This window comes from Mya arenaria, chromosome 14, assembly GCF_026914265.1.
Source record: "Mya arenaria isolate MELC-2E11 chromosome 14, ASM2691426v1".
In the NCBI taxonomy this organism is placed as follows: Eukaryota; Metazoa; Mollusca; class Bivalvia; order Myida; family Myidae; genus Mya; species Mya arenaria.
The window spans coordinates 49,504,552-49,528,539 of record NC_069135.1 but is presented as its reverse complement, the minus strand read 5'-3'; the positions used below and the strand labels follow the sequence as shown (position 1 = coordinate 49,528,539).

Here is a 23,988-nt window from a genome sequence, read left to right as displayed (position 1 = left end):
CTTCAAGGACTGGGGTCCACAATATCACCTGCTGAACACTGCCTTCAATGACAGGGCCCCACAATATCCCCCTGCTGAAAACTGCCCTCAAGGACTGGGGTCCACAATATCACCTGCTGAACACTGCCTTCAAGGACTGGGGTCCACAATATCACCTGCTGAACACTGCCTTCAAGGACTGGGGTCCACAATATCACCTGCTGAACACTGCCTTCAAGGACTGGGGTCCACAATATCACCTGCTGAACACTGCCTTCAAGGACTGGGCCCCGCAATATCACCTGCTGAACACTGCCTTCAAGGACTGGGGTCCACAATATCACCTGCTGAACACTGCCTTCAAGGACTGGGGTCAACAATATCACCTGCTGAACACTGCCTTCTAGGGCTTGGGTCACCTGAATTGACGTTTCTTTGAGAAACTTCAATCCCCTAAACAATTACCAAACTTCCTATGTCATTCAAGGACCTTAATTTGAATGTACAATATGATCAAAAAGAATTGTCTGATGCCCCTGAACAACGGTGTGAAGCATGGATTCAAATGAATGAACGTTTTATGAGATCTGACTAAAATCCTAACTTGCCACAAAGCATATCATTAGAAAACCCTTCTTATAAGTAATGGTCGTTTTAAAAAAATATAGATTTGTCAAAAATCGATTAGTGTGATGTCGAGAAATGTATCTCAGCTTACGCGTCTGTTCATGGGGCCTTCCCATGGCTGAGAATTTATTTAAAGCACATTCCTCCAGACATTGCATTTTTGTTAAACATATTTTGTTGATCTTGAGGCTCCTGTTATCACTTATGGTAATCAAACATGAATGATTGTAGATATTTACAAACATGGACGGTTATGATTTTATTTATACTGCATACATACAACATCCTGTACAAAATATAGAATTCTTCATCAGTTTGATAGACACTTTAGCTTCATATGAGAAGTTCAAGACACTTAAGAAACTAGTACTATTTCATTGTTGTGACCAAATCGCTGGAAGTCTTGGATGTCTCCAAACAAAAAATGAAAGCAGTAAATGGAAATATAAGCAATACACAAGTTTAAAGTGACACTCTTATTCAAAATTAATACATACTCATATATATAACAAACATAAATTTTGAATGATAAACCTGAATTACTACTTGCTAAATAATTAATTTATGGAAACTATTAAATACTGATAACAATATTGGAACCGTGTTTTTAATAGCAGAAAGCGCAAAAATATTAAATGATTGGTAAATGCTAAAAGATTTAAAGTAATCTACTATAGTCTCACAAGGTAGAAATACCGTGTTTTATGCTCATTTTTTCAAATTAAACCTTTATCTACATACTAAATACTGCATTTATGGAAAATATCAATTACTGATAACAAGATTGTAACCGTGTATTTAGTAGTTGAAAACGCAAACCATATTAAATGATTGGTGAATGCTAAAAGATTTACTATAATCTACTATAATCACAAAAGGTAGTAATACTGTGTTTATGCACATTTCTTTCAAATTTAAATAGGTATCCTTCATTAGAACCATTGTTTTCGACATTTATTCATCCTTTTTGGAATATTAAAACAATAGTATTAATTGTGGTTAATCTTATTTGGTGGTTAGAGTGCATCTATATAAAACAAATAACAGCATAGAGTGTATACTGTAGTAGCATGAAATACTGATGAAATAAAGAAGTATTATTGTCTTGTGAAGCATAATGGCAGCCCTTATATCTTTTCTATTTTATTTCTGTTGTTAAAGAAATGTAAGAATAAGGTACAATTTCACCTATGAGTATGGTTGTCAATCAGTTAATGCTGTTTTAATTCTGGAAGGGTGATCCTTCGGATGCATTTAATTACTCCATCCAAAGTATTATAGCTGTGCAGCTTGTATTGACATTACCATAACAAAATGAGTAGTCAAGATAACAATACAAAATACGAATAATTTTTTTGAAAACACTTCGTTAACAACAATATATATACAAATTCCATGAGGAAAAATAACAAAATTCTACTATTGATACATAGTTACAATATATATATATATTCTTTTACAAGTACCAAATAGATTCATTTTTTACAATGGACATTGGCATTTTATTAAAAATGCATTAACGTGGAAATTTTTCATAACCATTGGTTCGCTTTAAGTCTCTTAATGTGCCCGTCATATTGAAACTGTTCATGGTAAACGATGTCAAAACTATTTATTCTCCTCCGCTATCAACAATTGAAGCAGATAATCTCCAATGTTACAGTAGTAGCATGGTCATTAGCTTGTTCACTATCTACTGCTGTAACTGGTCCATGGCCATGTGGATACACTGCAGCTTGCAGGACAAGGTGGATACAGTGCCCGGATGTTCCGCTTCTTCGTTGTCCATTTCAACACTGATCTGTGATCATAGAAAAATAAATTCAACGCACTTAAACCATACTTCTTGAAGAATTATTCTTAGCGTTCTTTCTAAGCAAAATACCTGTTTAGTGGTAGAATGCTAGGGTTCAAAATACCTGTTTAGTGGTAGAATGCTAGGGTCCAAAATACCTGTTTAGTGGTAGAATGCTAGGGTTCAAAATACCTGTTTAGTGGTAGAATGCTAGGGTTCAAAATACCTGTTTAGTGGTAGAATGCAAGGGTCCAAAATACCTGTTTAGTGGTAGAATGCAAGGGTCCAAAATACCTGTTTAGTGGTAGAATGCTAGGGTTCAAAATACCTGTTAAGTGGTAGAATGCTAGGGTTCAAAATACCTGTTAAGTGGTAGAATGCTACGGTTCAAAATACCTGTTTAGTGGTAGAATGCTACGGTTCGAAATACCTGTTTAGTGGTAGAATGCTAGGGTCCAAAATACCTGTTTAGTGGTAGAATGCTAGGGTCCAAAATACCTGTTTAGTGGTAGAATGCTAGGGTCCAAAATACCTGTTTAGTGGTAGAATGCTAGGGTCCAAAATACCTGTTTAGTGGTAGAATGCTAGGGTTCAAAATACCTGTTTAATGGTAGTATGCTAGGGTCCAAAATACCTGTTTAGTGGTAGAATGCTAGAGTCCAAAATACCTGTTTAGTGGTAGTATGCTAGGGTTCAAAAAGACTCTGAACGAAAGACACAGAATGCACAAGTTACCCAGGTACATCTCATAAGCCTTCTGTAGCAGAATAATATCAATATCACGTGTTCATTATATACTATACTGCTAAATTTAGGCAATCACTTATTGTGTTCACTTTCATTCACCGCTGTTTTTATATCCTTTCGCTTAACAAACATACATGTCAGATTTGATAATATTTCTGAGATTTACAATGTTTGTCATTGTCTATACACCGAAGACTTTTTAAAATGACATGATCTTGTTGTTCTGTGAAATATCAACCAACCTTTTCTCGGTATCTCTTGGCAAATTTGAACATCTCAAGAAGAGCAGTGGATTGGTAAACTTTTCCGGAATATTTCTGTAAAAAAAACAGACATTTGCATGTAAATTGATGTACAAGAGTTTTGTCACCGAGAGTCAAGCTTGCTACTGAAAAGCACAAATGCAAAAAAGTGAGAAAAATATAGGAAATTGTCATATACTTCCGAACTAATTAAAAAAAGCTTAAAACTCGTAGCTCAATTTCTAACACTGACCTGAGATATTTTCTGTGTTAGATATGAGTTGAGCTCTTGGTCGCTGACCGCTCGACGAGACTTTATCTCCGCAAAGTATTCCTTCACCATCTTCTTGTAGCGAGGAATATCCTTGGCAAACAGCAGCTTGTTTGACGGCGATCCCTTAATAAATTAAGCGAAAATGTGTTATCAAATATATTTTTCTGGAATATGCTAATCATGGTGTTTAAATGCTCACACAAATACTAAAAAACGAAAGTCATCCGTTAGAGTAAATGATAAATACAATTTTATCGTCAAAAAATAGTTTGACAACGAGAAGTGAGTGTTACTGAAATTGTTAAAATTGATATCAACTTTATTCTTAGTTATAAGGCTCTTTTTGCTATAATTGTTCATGTTTTTTCGATGTCGATTTAACCGTTCTTACGGGGCCGAGCCTTGACTCGGCGGTAGAGCAACTATCCATGAGGGTCTGTGCGATCACAGAGAGGCACGAGTCGACAATGACTGGCTTGTGAATGTCAAACGCAAACTCGGGGTTCTTGATGATGTTCACCCAGAAACGCAACAGTAGGCTGCAAGTAAACAGGTTTCCGGTTGGCCTTTAAATAACACCTGTTACAGTTACATGTGCTTATTGCTCAAAACTTAAACCATAGGACACATTAAATATACTTATGAGTGGAATGACACGTATTATAACCGTTCACCAACATGTCAGCAATATGTTTTAGATGGTTCGAAGTATGGAAGTGATTTTTAGAGAGAGTATTATTTAGATCAACCTCTTAAACATCGTCTGTGTCGTGTGATTATGTCTTAAACTACAAACATTTGGTATGTAATGTTTGGGGATCGGAATCCTCTTATCCATGTTCCCAACCTGTTACATTTCCAGGTGTGTATCACATCTGGGTCTGTGATGTTGCACCTGTTGGCTGCACTGTCCAGCATATCAAACAGGAACTTGATGATAATGGGCGGATCATTCTGGACATCAAGGATTTTGGAGTAGAAGTCATCTATGTATTCTTGAAGAGTACCCTGCAGGAAAACATTCAGATGTGTTGTTCAAAGTACGCAAATCCGAATGCATGACGAGTGTTAGCAATAATTATTGTAAGGGATGAAGAACATTGACCGAATTCAACAATCACTACATGTTTGAGCTGCTCCTAAACCAATTGCCCAAACCTTCATCATAAGCTCACAATAAAGAATTCATTTAAGTTATATCTCTATCAAAAAGAGATTTTTAGAAGCACTAATACAAACTAAAGACATTGTCTTTAAACAATTAATATTAAATAGAATACATTGTTATGTGATGTGCATTATCATATTGCAAATCGGTAAATAATGAACCAATCAAATTACAGACATACCTTGGTGAGGAGAAGCCTTGGGAGGAAGAAATCGCTGGCCAGCTTCACCTCCTCGTCTTCCTCGTGCTGCTTCATCTGATGGTGAAACTATGTAACATGACTATGGTAGCATATTATGCCGTAAGATAACCTGATAATGTCCGCGAATTGTTCCGCGTTAACCACTCAATTTTCGCGATAATTGTCTAGCTATCTAGTTAATATTCGCGAAACTTTTTCGGTAAGATAAATAACATCAGACTAAAACAGACTTGAACGTGCCAGAACAGCCACCTGTTATATTTTCATGCTTTACAACACTAACAGGTAGAACATGGTCATGGTTTGCGAATTCCACTTAATAAGTGACATAATAACTGGTTAGCTAGATACGATTCGCGTTATCACTTATTTGAAAATGCATTTCTGGCTTCTAGCAGTAACTGGTTACCTAGTTTATGATTTGCGAATTCCACTAAGTAAGTAACATGATAACTTGTTAACTAGATAATATTTGTGTTATATCTATATAATTATATTTTTCGATATAGCCTTCAGTAAACATATCGTATTGTGTTCATCCTCTCAATTCATGAAATTGTATATGAAATTGTCTATGGTATGTGACAAAAATTAAATGCAGACCGTTTTAAAAACATATTTTTCTAATTAATTTAAATATATAAAATTACCTATTTATTTCAACTGCAAATTATGATCAATTGATTCATTTTATGATGCGGACAATGGATTATTCTAAAGATTCCATTATAAATATAATACGTTAACCGTTGGTAATTGATCTAATCAATAGTAAAACATTTTGTCCGAAAGCAGTCGACCTAAAATAAGGTTACGAAAAGCAAAGAATTAGTACTATTGAGCATAAAAATGATATTACGTTCTGTGTATATCTCATGAAGTTAATTTATTTTAAAGCATTTAAAACTAACTAGTTTAAATTTACATTAAGGATTACTATATGAATGGATTCTTGAGAGATACGAGGAACACTTTCCAATACTTCAATATATTTTTAAGATGGCGAATTGAAATACGAATCACATTTATTTGTACAATAGAATGATTTACCATGCAAAAGAATGCTTGAATCACATTTATTTGTACAATAGAATGATTTACCATGCAAAAGAATGCTTGCAAAAGAAGCAGTCGTACACTTTCTATTGAATGATAATATGAACTAAGGCGCTGCCTCTACGGGCTTGAAATGTTATTGCCGGAAACGTTATAGTTTTAGTTCACTAAATACATTAACGTGACACTCTTATTCAAAATCAATACCTACACATGTGTAACAAACATAAATTTTGAGTGATAATCTTTTACCTACTTACTAAATAGTGCATTTATTGAAAATATTAATTACTGATAACAAGATTATAATCGTGTATTTAATAGCTGAAAACGGTAAAAATATTAAATGATTGGTGAATGCTAAAAGATTTACTGTGTTCTACTATAGTCGCATAAGGTAGAAATACCGTGTTTTATGCACCTTTCTTTCAAATAAAACTCGCTATCCTTCATAAGAACCATTGTTTTCGACATTTATTCATCCATTTCGGAATATTAAAACAATATTATTCATTATGGTAAATTTTATTTTGGAGCAAGAGTGCATATTTAAGTGGGTCATACTAGGAATGATAGGCAAACGTTTGTCCTATGTTTATACACCTTTGAAGAATTTCACATTATTTTGAATTACAAAGCGTTCCGTTGCGGTAGACAATTTATTTTTTATATGCACAAACATGTACAATAATATTGTTTACAATAGAATACATATATGATGAAGAATAACAACCTTTGTTATTGTAAAACTGATGTAGAATAGTGATCCCAGTCATCAGTAAATTCTGCATCTGGTGGGAGACAAAATTGTATGAAAATGTTCAAGACACTCATGTATGAACCGGATTTCCTGTCAAATAAGAATTTCGTCAAAGTCACTTCAGGGTGCAGAGGTAATTTGGCACTATCTATATGTGTACAAAAAGTTGTAAGTGACTATTTTAATGTACATTATACAGCCTAATAAAGCAAGCGCCAATTTCTTATGAATTTATTTTGGTGTAAACCATTAATATATATATATATATAATGTCGTATAACTCGCCGCTATCAGTTACATAGTTGTCGGACAATATGGATATTTTAGGGATGCGATTTAAACGTCTGTTTAACCTTAAGTTTAATAAATTTACGACAAAATGGTGACTTATAATAATTTAAGTCAGTAAAATAAATTTACAAAACTTTAAACACGTTTTTGTCTCTTAATTGAAATTGCCGACTTTGTACCACTTTCGACAGGCGTCGACACATATGGAAATAGACATTTTCAATAAATTACAACGATTAAACGAAGTTATCTGGCAACATGATAGAAAGTTGTAAGTACCAACATATAAATAAATGAAGTAGTGAGAATAAAAAATAATGTCATCCCCAAGTATCTGTTTTCAAGGCTAAATTTGGCATTAATGAAAGAGAGCATCACTTTCCTATTGTGTATATGTTCCTTAATTATGACTGATTGGCTGTAAATGACACACAAAGAAGTCCGACAGGGGTGACTAACATCTACATTCTTCAAAAATTTGGGATTCATAGCTGCATCTTATCGTATCAAAAGCTTGACCGCTTGGTAGAGAGATGACGTAGCTTCTTGGCACATAATAATCTACAGAGAAAACACAAAAGCAAGAATAAAAAGAATACAATTTCCATCTTACACTGTTAAAGTATGAAAAAAAAAATGTTAACAATCATTTGCGGCATACAAACATCTATATGTAGCCGTAAATTTGATAAATAGCGCAGAAGAGTTAATGAATTCAAAGATTTTGAAGACAAAGTTACTGAAATATATTAGCTAATGGGCATATTTTAATAAATCTAAGGTGAAACTCCACTAAATGACTACAACGCAGCATTCTGGATCAGTAAAAACAACAAATGCTTAGATTTTCTTTTATTAAAAGACAATAGTTCTCTCTCGGAAGCCCGTGTCATGAGGTGGTATGTACTTCCGCACACGACCATTATTTGACTACCAGATTTTTGTCATTGAACGTCTCGGCAGACCAGCAACCTGCCTTGCTATAGATATTAACAATTAATTTGTGTTTTAAGGCATTTTGAGTGTGTTTAGGATGTTTGGAGGAAAAAGGCACTAATTGTAATTTAAGCGGCACACTTTTGACCCCCTTTGCCTTTGACATTTTAGGTAATTCAATGTGAACAATCCTGAATGAATGAATGAATGGATATGTATTCATGAAAAAAATTGTATGAATGGTTGAACTTAATGTAATGCACACATGAAAAGAACAAATAAAATGTGTGAAAAGATTCACAAAACTGATCAATGACCAATACTTAGATTAATTCATTTTTATTAGAAAAAGATAATATCCCAAGCGAGGGCCGCAAACGGTATGTAACCAAGTCATTTAGGAACAAAGTGAACAGAGGAATCAACTTGAAGATTCAAACTTACTCACATAATGCTTCGTTTAGATATAAAAGTGTTATTAGTACTGCGTTTTGATCCGGGCGGTTGTTTTCGACTCTCGAGAGTGGATCTTTTTGCAGATTTTGAATTCACGTGGCACAAGATGAGTGAAATCATAATCCACGAAAATCCACGATAGTCGAATACGATATTCTGGATCAAAACGCAGTACTAACAATCCTTTTATTACATACGTTATTGGTCAAATTACTAAAAAGACACATGCTTTCATAATAAATGTTATTTTAATGACAAACTAATTTGTTTTATGACGTAATTTTAATATTGCGCAATGATGTGTATAATGTGACGTCAGCAAAGTGGAATGCAGTCGTATTACACTCTAGTGGAATAAGGACTACCGTATTTTGTTTGTGATATGTATTGCGTGTGGAATTTATGATCGGCATATAACAAATTTCCTTACCGCTATCTTGAAATATTAAATATTTATGATGTGTTGCGGTACTCCAATTAAATCTCGGGCTGGCTGGTTCGTCATCACTTCCCCACGGGCCTGTTCACAACAATAAGGTAGAACTATAGATAAAGCAAATACGTAGATGCACACTCATAAAAAACAACATTCAAGCCTGATGGCCGGTGTAACGTTGTAAACTGACCCCCATAGAATAATGACCCCCCGGTCATTATTTTATATAGAATAATGACCCCTTTCTATAAAATACTGACACCCCTTATAAAATAATGACCCCCCGATTTTATCTATAAAATATTGACCCCCACCTAACCTATTACTAACATACTCTATGTCATTTCAAGTCACTGTCGTGTTTCTATTGCTTATATTTGTTGTTGTTGTTACTGCTGCTGCTGCTGCTGCTGCTGCTGCTGCTGCTGCTGCGTCTACAGCTGACACAACAGCAGTATATATGACTTAGATATACCTACGTCGTTTTAAGGTTACTATAAACTATTTGTATTTATTTACAAACAATTCTTACTATTTTCCTATTTCTAACTTATTCTTTCTTATCTATTCACTTAAAATAAATGTACTAAGTCTTAAAATTGAGTAATTGAGAACATAGATATTATGGGTAGAATCTTAGCTTACACCAAATTTTATTTAAAGTTAGGGATGAATGTGGACACCGTCCCTCGACAAGCACGTGTTTATGGTTTGAAGAGATTTTGATGGAAAAAACTTGTTATGGGCGGGGTTTGAACCCAGGACCTGTGGATCCGAAGTCCGCCTCCCGTCCTCTTAGTGACATTTTATGAAATTTCCGATTGACAACAGACTTATATCATTTGTTTCCTTTGTCAAGAGCATCCGAATGTTGTTTTTGAAAATAATATAGCGAAAAAAAAGAAGCCATTTTTACTCCAGATACTTCAATTTTTCATTAATTGTTAGTACGAAACAGCCCTTTGCTAAACAAAAAAGGAATATAAAAGATCTGAATCGTACAAAATGAAGGAGAGGTGTCCTTGTATATGAATACCAAATATCAGGGCAATACGATATCTTTACTTTTCGACCATTATTACGTCGACTGACGTCAAAGAAGACAGGCAAGCCACCTTAATACACTCTATTGATCGAATTCCGGTAGCATAACGCATCTTAAAAAAAAACAGCTATATATCGGTTGAGGCCGATGTTGTTGTTGTTGTTGTTGTTATATCCCAGTTTTATGACCCTCCCACCTCTTTACGTGGTGTGGACATACCAGCTTTACATGGTGGAGGAAGGCACCAAAGGGATATTGTGTCTCTACGATGACATTGTGGTGTGGACATAACCAGTTTTACATGGTGAAGGAAGGCACCAAAGGGATATTGTGTCTCTACGATGACATTGTGGTGTGGACATACCAGCTTTACATGGTGGAGGAAGGCACCAAAGGGATATTGTGTCTCTACGATGACATTGTGGTGTGGACATACCAGCTTTACATGGTGGAGGAAGGCACCAAAGGGATATTGTGTCTCTACGATGACATTGTGGTGTGGACATACCAGCTTTACATGGTGGAGGAAGGCACCAAAGGGATATTGTGTCTCTACGATGACATTGTGGTGTGGACATAACCAGCTTTACATGGTGGAGGAAGGCACCAAAGGGATATTGTGTCTCTACGATGACATTGTGGTGTGGACATACCAGCTTTACATGATGGAGGTAGACCCCAGGTGCCTCTCCGGGCAATTTTTAACTGGGTAGAACCACCGACGCTAGCTAGCTGGTTAGCTTCCTCAAGATCTTGACCGTGAGCCTCGGTGGCGCAATGATAGCGCGCTTGCTTATTAAAGCGTATAAGTCTCGCCAAAGGGATATTGTGTCGCCGTATCAAACCTTTGCCAATAGAAACAGATGACCTAATGGAATGGGGATACATAAAGGAATCCTTTTGCAACTTGAAACCCCTGCAACTTTCAAGGTACACGGTAGAACAAACTTAGAACATAGATCACGAAACCCTTGCTTTAAAGGTGCATGACTTTTTGGTTAGAACATGGTATAGATCTAAATCATTTTGTTACCTATAAAGGTATCATGCTTCAAGTATTTCAACAGGCGTAAGTTTTATTTTCCAAGATTTTTCCAAGATTCGTTGAGGTAGTACCTTTAAGAGCCTAGTAACTTTGTGACATCGCATAATGTAACGCATACATGTATATAATTATTAATTTACCTTCTGTACAATGTAGTGTAAGCATTCTAGAACTTATAGTAACGGTAATTTTGTCAGAAATTTTAGAAGAAACATCATTTTGTTATTGCATCCTACATGCTGCACTAATTTCGTTATAGCATTGGTTCGCGGGCTCATTACGAAAAAATGCTATTGAAGGTAAACTAGTTCATTTTCTGGAGTGCAAGAATGTAAAAAGGCAATTCATACGTGGAAAAGCACATTGTTTTATGCCACCCCTGAAAGTGATGTCAAATACCCTTAACCTTCTTTATGTCACCTATATATCACTCATAATATATACCTCCAAAAATAGGCGAAACGGGTGTGGGGTAGCATAGTGGTTTTATTACCTGTGACGCTCCTCGTCGTTAAAAAATTATTCAAATTTCAGTATATTGTTGAAGAGACATCCTTTTTGGATTTAGGGTATTTGTGTCACTTCTCAGGCGTTTTTAAGTAGTAAACGTAAACAATTATATCAATATAAGCCATAAAATATGCGTATCGGTTGTGGGGAAGTCCCATGTTTTATGACCTGTGACGCCCATGACAATAAGATGTTGTTCGAATTTAAGGGCCACAACTCCCGAACAGGTGGAGCAAATCATTTTTTTCTTTCTGCACAACTAGGCATTGGTAGTAGTAATCCCTATAAGTTTGAATCAATTCCGTCCAATAATGAATGAAGAGTTGCGGTCACAAAAAAATATTGCTCGTACGCAGCACGGACGCACGCACGGACGGGTGTCATTGCCATATTCTCCTCCGATGCCTATAATGTTGTAAGTGTACCTTGGATGGGTTAAGGTTTGGGTTAGGGGGTCGTTATTCTATAGGGGGGCACAATTCTTTGTGAGGGTCATTTTTTTACGTGTGGGGGAGTCATAATATTATGACCCCCCGGTCATAATATTTTGACCGGGGAGTCACTATTCTATATAAAATAATGACCGGGGGGTCATTATTCTATGGGGGTCAGTTTACAACGTTACACCGGCGCAACAGACCCAGTTAATACAACTCTGGCATTCCAGGTTCAACTGATAGGACTTAATGCTCAAGTCTCACCTCTAAACCTGACCAAAAAATCTGAACATGGAGTTGAACTAAGTACCTCAACCTCTGAAATTATACCACTTGCCGCTGCCAGGAAGCTAGGCTTGACAAACGCATACTTTAAAAGGACCGCCGCGCGTGAGTTAACTTAAACACATGCCACATCCATTTCTGTTTGGCCATGATTTATAATCGATGATTTTTAAAAGAAATCACTAAAATTTTGAAAGTGAGTCTTTCTTACAATAGTTATAAGCCTTTGAAGCCTTCTCAATGTACGAACCTATTTGCAAATGACAGTACCCGGCTAGCATGTTTGTACATTTACTATGTACATCACTATACATAAAGTTTCTCTGCTATTGAATAACTCAATATATTTGATGGCATCTAGTTAGACTATCAATAACTATTCAATAAGTTAAAATTACAAAAATTGCACCGTGAACGCAAACATCAACTGATTTCGGATCTATAATTCATCTGGATCGAATAATTGGCTATGTTTACATACTACCATATTTGGAAATAAGGAACCTGTGGAAGGGCGAAACAGTTGGGTCCTTACGAGCTTGAACATTCTAAAATTAAATATCAAGCATCTTTCGAGACTGCATAGGACCGAAAATGGCCGAGGTGTTCCGAATGTCGAGACAAAGCGTTTAAAAACTGCAACGTGTACCTTGGTACGCACAACCAATGTGGTAGTTCCTGTCTTTGTTCTGTGAAGTCAGTTGTTCAGGGTGACCACTGGCCTTGATCCATGTGTACCGCTTACAGTACCCAGTTTCCTTTAATATTTCGGCAATGGATTAAATTCCACACCACCTACCTGGATCTCGATCTAGGTATCGGCTGTCAGAACACACATACACCACTGACATCACTTAACCATATCGACAAAACATCGTTGAAAATCCTTAACTTAGACATTGCAGATGAAGTTGGCGGAAAAAAATGGCGTCGCTTTAGGATGTTGATGGTGTTTCTAAAATTGATATCTTGTAAACAGGTGGCCACTGTTCACGTGCAATGCGGATAAATACATATACATCATAAATAAAGATTTTTTTCAACGATATTAACTCGTCAGAAATAATAATAGTTTGAATGACAAATTAACTTTTGCTTAATACTCTATTGTAGAGTTAAGAAATATAGTTTCTGATCATATATTGAAGTCTTTACAGTCACGTTGTAAAAATTTACATGTACCTTGGGTGTTTCTGTATTGATTAACTGAGGTATGACCCAACCAGAAACATGTACAATTTTCTTACCGGCCTTCACGCGCCTTATATGAGCAATGAATGACAAGCTTTTCCGGTTCTCATTTTATGGTTCAGTGTTTCTAAAACAGGTATCCATGACTTCGGCAAAGAAAGGAAGTAGTACCTTCCAACTAAACAGTATAGGAAGTGTAGTCGAGCGCTGTGCGCTCGACTTCAAGCCCATATCAAGACATTTTCAAGATTGTCATCCAACGTTTACAGTATTAGAGTTCATGATTCTCATGCACGGATAAAATACGTCTGCATGCTGCTCATACCAAATGCCAAACGTTTGAGCCGCTATCTGTGCGAACAATTGGCTTTGACTGCCTTATGTTCCCGAACGATTCTGAGGACGACGCTGTTGTCAAAATAAAAAGATATGATTTAAAGAATTAATTTTTTTACAAAAAACAACAACAACTGAAGTAGAACATTAATAAATTCTTGCCCAAACCCCATTTGCAACTAATCCTGATTCTAGTGGAGCAGATGTTATATTAATGAAAACAACAAGTTTTAACAAATAAATACTAGACCAAGACCCATTTGGGAAAAAAATAAAACCCCGAAATTATCGTTTACCTGTCTTTATATTAAAAGACATGGTCAAGTATTGTCTGTTTAGCCCCAGGTACATTTTCGCCCCATCCGGGACGTTATAATGTTGAAGAGTGTTGATTTTCTTCCAAATGCCGTTTTTCACACTGGAGGCATCCTCGTCGAGAAGAGTTCTTCTGGTACCGCCACTCTCTTCAACCTCTGTTAATGGTTATGAGTGATTAATATAAGCGTTAAATCTTTTCTTAATAAGATAATAATGGAAATTTAGTCGGATCTAAAAGCATTGAACATTGTTTACCCTACCCGAAAAGTTTATCTCATGCTCATGCATATAGCCTTAGGTTTGTATGAAACCTATTGTTGATCATGAATTGTGGATTGACTGGACTGATTAGATATCCAGCTAAATGAGGTACAGATACACATATGAAATACCCAAATTATGCCATGTTTTATCTTTAAACACTTTGTGTTATGCAATTAAAAGCATGTGTTTAAAATCAAGAACACATAACTCGATGACATTTAGCAATATGTGCCAACAATAAACAATAAGGGACAGTAACAACGAGTAAAATACAACATATTAGTAAAACTGTTTGACTTATATGATGACCTAATACTGTTGCATGGGCCGAAGGCCGTTGCGAGTATCCGGTGTTTTTGTACAGAATCTCCAACATCTTGCCCTTGGCCTGGGTGATTGTGTCACAGTCGAGCACTACTACATTGATTGTCTTCTGCTGGTTTTCTATGTTGTGTAAATGATAAACTTCCAGCGCCTGAAACAATAAAAATAAACGCTTTTATAATACAAGTATGTGTAAGAGACCTACAATAGTTTTGAATGATACTCCAGGACGTTGCTTTACAAATCATAAATATAACATAAACAGCACGAAATTCCATGTCTGATACAGATGTAGTTCATAATGAATAAAATCATATCATTCTAATGCTTAAAATATTCGTAGTACAGTTTCTCGAAATAAAACCATCCCTCACAGAAAAGCACGATCACACGGGGCTATTAAAATATGCTTGTTACAAGTAGCAATACCAGTGATTTCGTTTGGTCAGTTCCAGTGAAGAGTTTGTCCTCAGATAATGTGTATTTTGCACAGGATGTGATGTAGTCTACTGGTCCCTTCTCCACCTGCATCTTGATAGCCTGGTAGAGGATGAACAGCACCGACCCGGTATGCTCCTTTAGATAATGGTAGAGGCAGACTGACAGCCAGTGGGTCAACAACTTTTCAGCTATAGACTCGGACCTGGAGAAGACACACTTTTCTAACTAAAGAGGTAAGTGAGGTTTTTGCTTTAAAATCAACACCCATTGAATGTAAATTTACTTTTAAAATTCCCTGCTATAATAGATTTTACTGTTTGTAAGTAATGGTTCGAACATTTCCCTGCTTGTACACTCCTCGAGTAATTATTGGCGTCACATCATTTATGTTTAATTAATAGATTAGTTTGATTAATAGTTTTATACACATTTTCAGTAAATACTTATTGTAACTATTCCTACCTTCGCAAAAGTAGTTTGGGCGTTTTGGCAGCAACATTTTTGTCAATGAGCGCATCAAGTAGGTCCGTCAAAATGCTGTATAGGGAAAATACTGTGAGTGGCATCGCTGTCATTTATAATGTGAAAAAGCAGCAACTAATTAACACTTCATTAAAATTAACATGAAACGCAAAAACAAAATTATTCTAATTTCACGGTATAAGGAAGAACGCACCTCGTGATGAATTCCATATTGTCGTGGTTGATGACCATCAAATATGTTGCAACGTCAGACCTTAAAATAAAATAAACCGGTGAAAAATCTGTATTCATTAACTTTATAAAATCAAAAAATAGATTTGACCTAGTAACCTAGTTTCGTATCCATCGGTACTCAGTTTAAATTTAATAAAAAAATCATCAAGGAAAACATTTTGATTAGGTTTCATAAAGGTTGGATCGGATTTATTGCAAAAGTATAGCCTCCAGTGTGTAATCAGAGTTTATTAAGATTTGACCTAGTGATCTAGATTTGATCACGTGTAACCAAATTAAAAATTTGGTCTAGTGTGCAACAAGGGAAACATTCGGATTAAGTTTGATGAATAGTGAACCAAATATAATGCCTCTAATGTGACAGTTCTAAGATTTGACGTTGTGACCTAGTTTTTGGCACTATGACAGCCACGTTCACAAGCGGTCGATATATCATGAAGGGGAACTGTCTGACAATGTTTGATCTGGTCAATCCCTACTAAGATATGGTAACGGACAGATAAAAGTCGGACGGACTGAAGGACGGACGCACGGACAACGCAGAAACAATATTCCCCTCAAGAAACCTTCGATTCGGCGGGGGATAATGATAACAATGGAAACTCTAGAGACAAGCCCAGTAGTCAAAACGTTAATACAAAACCCCTGTTTAGAGACACAATGCTAGTTTCAAAATTATGTTTGCTAATGGCATGCTTGAATTCATTCATTATACATTTTTTTGTGAAATAAAAGACAGACAAATGGAAAACAAATATATGACGCTACACCTATCATGGATGGAGAAGCTATTCTGCTTCTCCAGGGCTCGAATGAAAGTGAGAAGGAATTGGTGACTCTTCAACAATCTCTTGAACTGCTCCATCTCGTTCTCTATGCTGCTCGTCTGAAAGGAATATCGCATTTTTATCATTAATCATGTTGCATCATTAAATAAATTCAGAATAATTAAATGTCTGATATATAACTAGTATAATAACTCTTGGTGTGACGTCATAAAAGAACAGCGTTGAAAATGCGCGTCATATAGTGACGTTTTATAAATTAGCTCTATTATTCAACGAATAAGTATTTATGATATAAATAGTTATATCACATTCGTAGTCAATCAATACGAAAATCAGTAAACTTGTATAGTAAAATCGATACAAAATCAAAAAGGCTTGTTTATATCAATTTAAAAATGAAATCGTTTAATAATTTTCGTATTAAATGGTAGTGATGTAACATCCTCTGTATGATAAGAAGTGTGTCGTATTGTCAAAGTCAGATGGGTTTATATAACTGACATTCAGATTCAAGATAGATGGTAAAATATTGATACTGAGGACTAATTGCTTCTGCTTTAAACGTCAGAAATTGTTAAATAACCCACAATGCTGTCCTACCTTACGAACCGGAACTACGAACTGCAAAATAATTAACTGTCGAACAACTCATACTACTATGCCTGTCATGCTTACAATTAAAAGAGGAGGTGACATCAAACCAAGTGATCCTTCCGCAGACAACAGAGTTTTACAAGCAAAGTCATCGAACTCTCGGAATAGGACGTTTCCACCTTCAAGCTCACTTGTAAGGTCGACCATGGCTGTTTGTAGAGCAGCGAACTCTGCAAAATGTCCCAAAAAACTCATTATAAATGTTTTAATTTATTTTTATTTAAGCCGAAAGGCAAATAAATAATCTTAAACAAATATTCGGGTTAACGCCTTCGATCAGCCAGCGAAAACAAAGTGGATAGCATTAGATGTTAACATAGGTTCTAAACATCACACATATCTTAACATTTATGAAAATAAACGACTTTGAATATGCGTAAGAAAATAACAATTATTCTATTTCGCACTCTTTTATTACTATTATTTATTGTAATTAGCAATCAAATAATCAGTTCCAATAATATATTTCAACACTTACTAAAGACTCACCTTCTCGGCACTGGTTTCTATAGCGACCCTCCATTTCATCCAGTTTATACTCATTATCTTTTCTTTCATGCTTTATTCGCAGCCTCACCCTTATAAAACATGCCAAACACAACACCCCAAAGAATACACACACTATTACTACAACGAGACCTGCAAAATAATGGAACAGAAAGTTATATACAGCAGTTAAGTAATAGTCTTTTTCTTTCCTGCAGCTTCTTTATTTTAACAAAGCTAATGAGAAACACCAAAATAGAAAAAGCACTACACCAGCTACATCGAAATAATGAATCAGAAGGTATTATTATTATTATATACAACAGTTAAGTAATAATTTAAACAGTCTTGAAACAACCAGTCTGTGAGATATGTTATTACCACGTCCAGTAAACCACACGTCGATAGTTAGGGACGAACACTATGCTCAACAATTTAATTGCGAGCGTGTTTAAATGCATCGGAATCAATCCCAACAGGTTTTCAACGATTCTTGTGTGTCGCAAGACATTACAGTGTACATGAATACTAAAATATCGTTATAAAATAACAATCAATGTCGGGGTTGCGGATTTTATATAAAACCAGACCTACTTATTAGTTTTTTTTGTGTTTACCTATAATTTCGAGATGGGGATATTTTGATTCGGATAATGCATACTCTATCTGGCCGACCTCTCCTTTCAGAAATCCAATGCGTACCTGCAAAAAATTAAGCTTAACACCAATGGATTTGTATTAAAAAAATGAAGGAATCAATTTCAATTCATTACACTGTTTGTTAAAATGAGGGTCAAAAATACTCTTTTTATAATAATCTAATTTTGAATGAAATGAAAGAAACAAAATATCATGTTTATAAAATGATGTATTAAGCTAAGCTACTCGACCGCTGATATAGAAAACGCGAGTGAAATAAATTTCATTTTGATTGAGACAAAACGATATGAATGTTAATAACTGCATATTGGTTTTGACAAATCGAAATTGATGTAACAATTTTTTTTGTGTCATATGCGCACTGAATGAACCCTAACTACTATTTGATTTACACTCTGCGTAATGCAATAACTTATTTTTTTTCTTTTCAAACAATGCGTAGTGTCATAAAAACTAATTTAACTTAAAACATAAGCTACCTTTATTTTAAACAACCCCAAATGGATGCAGTGAACGGTATTTTGGTGCAAACAAAATAATGTTACCTTTACCTTAATAGGAAACAACGTTTGTCTTTCAACGTTACACTTAGGCGCAATAGTGGGAGGGGTACAGAATATCCGGTCGTGCTCCAGAGTGGTGACATTGCATTTTTCGCAGTCAATTAACACCTGTACGTCTTCCGCGGTGGCAGCCATGTCCAAATGTTCACCCTTAAATTCATTTTCATTCGTGAGCTTTATACACATTTAATACTGCGTTATTAAGTTATCTATACACTTTTGTATAAAAATGTTTTAACTATTCTCAAATAAACACATTATATATGCAATTTATATCATCTTTACTTAATAAACGAACTTTAATAATGATGCCTTGTGTGTTGCGCAGAGTCTCGGTGAAGTTGTAAAGAGTTGGGTCAGTATAGTATAGGAGGACAGAAATGTTGGACGGCAAATTCCTGACTGATTCCACATCGTCCATGACAAAGCTAATCCTAAAAATAATGGAGAAGTATTGTATAATAGCGTTCGTACGAAAAAAGCCGAAGTCGTCGATTATTAAACTGACCTTAAAATATATTGGACTAAGTTAAAGAGCAGTTGGTGCACACAAAAAAGGGCACAGAGCCCAAGTCGTCCAATATAAAACTAACTCTAAAGCGCATTGGACAAATGTTAAAACCCTCCACAAACAATCTGTGTTTCCGGAACAATATGTTTTTTATTATATTTTTTTTTCTTTTTATGAAATAAATGCCAGGACTAGCAAGACATACTCCATGGTTCCCGATACTTCATGTGACAGCTTTGCCGCCTTACTTGACCCTCGGGAAATAAGCATTGGGCTTCTACATGCTAAATTTCCATTAAACTGACTGTCCGCGAGGTCATGCGCTTTTCCACGCCTGCACGGCTAAAATTATAAACATTTAACAGTTAAACCGAAATACTAAATAAAGAGTTAAACGACAACAAATTTTAATATAAACATAGATATAAATGAAATTATAACTGGCATTATGCTTTAAAAAAAGTTAAACGACAAACCTGACATAATATGCAGTGTATGTACACGTAGAATTATTAATTTCTAAACTTATTTGATTAAAACATTGTACAATCCAAGGTCAATATACTCACTATTTCAACTGAAGTCTTTCCGTCAATGGTATGGGCCCTGAGCTTCGGAGTTTGCACGGACAACAGGTTCAGACCAGTCACCGTTAAAAATCGTCCTCCGCTATTTTAAAAGGTAACGCAAATTATACCTAGTATCATTAATAATTTAAAAACTTATTTGACATTAGACTTGTAAACAAGCATGCTTTTGTATGTCAATGTTTGTTCTGTTTTTTAAGTCGGACAAGTATTCGAATCAGTTGAACACGACAAATAATTTGGTAAGAGTTATGAGACTGCCTGTTCATGTTTGTTTTGTCATGGTAACTTATGTGAAAAACTACAGAAACAAGCTCAGTAGCTAAACTTTTAAACATAACCCCGGTTTAATGGCACTGGGTAAACGCCAAAGACATAGAACAAAAAACAACAACAAAAAACAAACAAACAAGAAACATGGAAGAACAGAACAAAACTCTACAAAAAGCACAGTGCATACATACTATATAAAAACTAGGTATGTTTATCAAGGATTGTTAGGTCTCGCCTTGTATTGGTCAGTAAAATGTAAATTAACTGGAGGTTTAAACCAGTTTGCGTGCATAAGCCTCACTCTTATCCTCGCCTATTAAAAACCTCGCCTTTTTGTTTGAAAAGAAAAAAAAAGCTAAAGTATATTAAACAAGAATAAGTACGTATCTATTAGAAAATGATAAAGCTACAATGTATAAACACGTACCTTTCAAAACTCTTTCTTGGTTGAATATCCCAAATTTTAGGGTCAGGAACGTACGTGAAGTTGACTCCTTTTACGGCCTCATTATCGAAAACCATGGAAACTAAAGCATTTGTCTTTGTGGTTGAATTGAATTTTACTGTCCTAAATTCTGCCGAAGATGGATCTATGAACCTAGCATAAAAATGTAAATTCAAATAACATATACCTTCTACAGCTTCACACAAAAGTTGTGTAGACACTTACTCTCGCCAAAAATGCTTTCTTACCAATAACTACACGTACAACCTGAAATCTCAGTTGGAGTCTGCAATTATACAAATAGGGAATTATGTTTATGAAATTACAAAATACGTTCTGAGACACTTTGTCAGAAACGATGACGTTGGTCAGAGTTTCATTAACCTTATTCATAATACCAGTTAAATCATGTCAAAATGCATTTGATCAAACGATAATGCTTTTAACTACATCATGATAGTTCGGACGTACGCTTGCACTGTTACTAGTTGCTCTCCAATCTTTATCTTCCTCTCCCAACCTGTGTCTAGATGCTCGCCGTCTATCGTAACATTTGTACCACCAGACAAAGGCCCGTAATTCGGGAAAATCCTTGTTAATCTCGGGAACTGAAACTGTTACATTGCTTTATTGTTAAAGTGACGAAGCAATGTTCCTTTCCAAAATGATGCTAATTGTATTTAATATTCTAAGAATACTTAAGGTTAGTGCTTTAATCGAAAGGCCTTTAGCCGCCGTTATTTATTGAAGAAACTATACTGTGGCAAATATAACTGTAAGTACTAAATTCCAAAAGTAAATAGCATACAAAATAAACATACGTTAAAGCTGTGTTTATCATATACAACAGAATTATGTCCTGGTATAGTCAATGTAATATTTTCCGTTGCTACTCTGTGACTCGGTCTAAGCCAACACTTTATTCTAAAATATACAATTTATTACATTAAGCATTAAGAATACACACCCTAATTAATCATGCATCATCTCAGTTATTACACCTTTTATCAATCATATAGTTAAAACATTACGTAGGTTAGATATAAAAGAAAAATGCCAAACCCAACACTTCAATTTAGATCTGCTTTGAGTAATGGTCAAGTCGTTGCTCAGGATACGGACAGGTCCACGAACGAGAACAAGCTTAATGTCACATACTCTATTTAGACCTGTATATTTCTTAATATTTACTAATACATAATGAATTATTAGTTGTATGAGGCCCCTTGAACACTTCTTATTTATTTTCTGACTTCTAGCGAAACAAGTCGACAAAAAGGAGCGCTTCTTTAAAATGTACAGAGCATTTACTTAAATATTTGAATTTAAACAACTTTTGCTTATATGTTTACAAACTCTCCCAGAATTAAAAAGTGATTTTATTCTTTAAACCGTCTGAGAACATATGTCACTGCATGACACTGCGTTGAAATGCTTTTAGTCCCCACCTGCAAACCAAAAGGGCCACGGTTCGATTTCTGATTCCGGCGCAAAATGTATATTTTGTTGAAATTCTTTCTTCAAAATAATTCAATGTTACAACATATCACATTTTCAGAAATAGTTTATATTTGTTGACATTGCAGCTGATGTGCATTGAGCATTCAAGTCCTTATTTTCGATTAGTAACAACTTTCGAGAGACAATATGATCGAACATTGGAACAAGTGGGTATAGTTATTTACATGGTATTGCACGGTGCGTTATCCATATCGTTAGGAAGACCATTCAGTTACACAAACTTCATCCTCATTATGAACACAGCAGGTTGGGTTTGGTTGAAACTGTTTATTAGCAGTATGGAAGCGTGCTACACTGACTCCGCACAATAGCATCCGCTTCAGCTGGATTATATTTCTTGTATTTTTTATCTCCAAGGATCAGAAAAACTAAATTACATACAACTTTGAAGTTATATACCGACCTTGTTGATATGTTTATCACATCGGCGGCAGTGTGGTTGGTATAACAGGAGATGTTCCCGACACTAACAGCATTCAGTGTTTTGTTTATGTAACCCAGGTTAAAACCCTCGACAGTTATGGGCGTGACAGCGTTGATATGGGCAGAAAGAGGATATACCTGCAACATAGTGTATACATGACCGAAATTTTCACCGAAATGGCAAAGTTATACAACTAAACTGCGTTAATTCTAATACAGATGATACAATTTCGTTCATCTCCTCGAATATGTTTTAAACCCATCCAATTTCCACTAGATTGGTAGGCATCTAAATAATTGTCATAAACTGGCTAAACCACGAAACTGGCAGACACTTTCCATTTACAATGAAAATAACTAGTACGTAGTTTCTTAATTAATTCCACAAGTTACGGATTTAATTTAAATAAAATATACCAAAATCAATAAACTAGCACAACACAGGTGAAATATTCCTCAAACTGCAATCTTTGTACAGTGGACATCGAGAATAAAGAAATACATATAGAAATAAATATCAGTAAAAGCATGTACTCGGAATCAATGTAAACCGACGGTTATCCCAAAATATTCTTGAAATATGCCTGTACGACCATTCACAGTTATAAAATAAAAACAAAGAGGATATGTATGTATTTGAAGAGTCTACTTAAATGGTTCAACTTCAAATACCTTTGTGATAACTGGGTCAGGGCACATTTTTTCTGCTGTGCACAAGGCTCTCCCGCGTAGATACACTGCCCATTGCACCATTGGCATCTTAAATATGGCTGGTAGTATTTAAAACTTTCACATTGTCCACAGTTTGTTGATGGGTCGACCAGAGAACCGCATTGATAAACACAACTGAAATGAATATGAGTGGCGGCACATATACACCTCTACTTATAGATAAATGGAAAAGCAAATTTGATATAAACATGGTTGTTGTGAAAAAATAAAACGTTGATAGATATTGTCTAGACTCGTGTTCTGGTGAACTCGTGGAACTGGCTGTTCCAATGCGGTAATCCAATCACTTATTGGTATTTTGATGCATGTGAGGGCTTTTTGTTACGTGTGTACGTGTGTATGTTAATTCGTTTATGTTTTCAGGTTCAATTTCGTTTAGGCACTGGCCTTTTGCTTCTAAATAGGGTTCGTATTTGAATTTTCGACTACTGGTCTAGTCCCTGTAATTTTAATTAAATTATTC

The 23,988-nt window shown here is 35.4% G+C and overlaps 1 protein-coding gene across 2 annotated transcripts; it reads right to left on the bottom strand.

Annotated features, from left to right (window-relative positions):
- Window positions 1-852: 852 nt before the first annotated feature.
- On the bottom strand, window positions 853-23,628 carry LOC128217362 (plexin-A1-like). 2 transcript variants are annotated; one of them, XM_052924476.1, is made up of 26 exons: window positions 23,466-23,628; window positions 22,774-22,931; window positions 21,671-21,773; window positions 21,321-21,463; window positions 21,098-21,135; window positions 20,832-20,931; window positions 20,114-20,213; window positions 19,750-19,886; window positions 19,332-19,467; window positions 19,022-19,183; window positions 18,428-18,512; window positions 17,814-17,963; window positions 17,346-17,494; window positions 16,653-16,768; window positions 15,842-15,901; window positions 15,628-15,702; window positions 15,154-15,367; window positions 14,710-14,875; window positions 14,115-14,291; window positions 13,808-13,890; window positions 5,014-5,088; window positions 4,512-4,672; window positions 4,056-4,203; window positions 3,644-3,787; window positions 3,391-3,465; window positions 853-2,407 (listed from the first exon to the last, which is right to left on the bottom strand). In XM_052924476.1, the coding sequence occupies exons 1-26, from the start codon at window positions 23,550-23,552 to the stop codon at window positions 2,300-2,302; spliced, it is 3,150 nt and encodes a 1,049-aa protein (XP_052780436.1). In that variant the 5' UTR covers window positions 23,553-23,628; the 3' UTR covers window positions 853-2,299. The 2 variants fall into 2 exon arrangements, with proteins under 2 accessions (XP_052780436.1, XP_052780435.1); XM_052924475.1 differs by lacking the exon at window positions 21,098-21,135 and having other exon boundaries at window positions 20,832-21,002.
- Window positions 23,629-23,988: the final 360 nt, after the last annotated feature.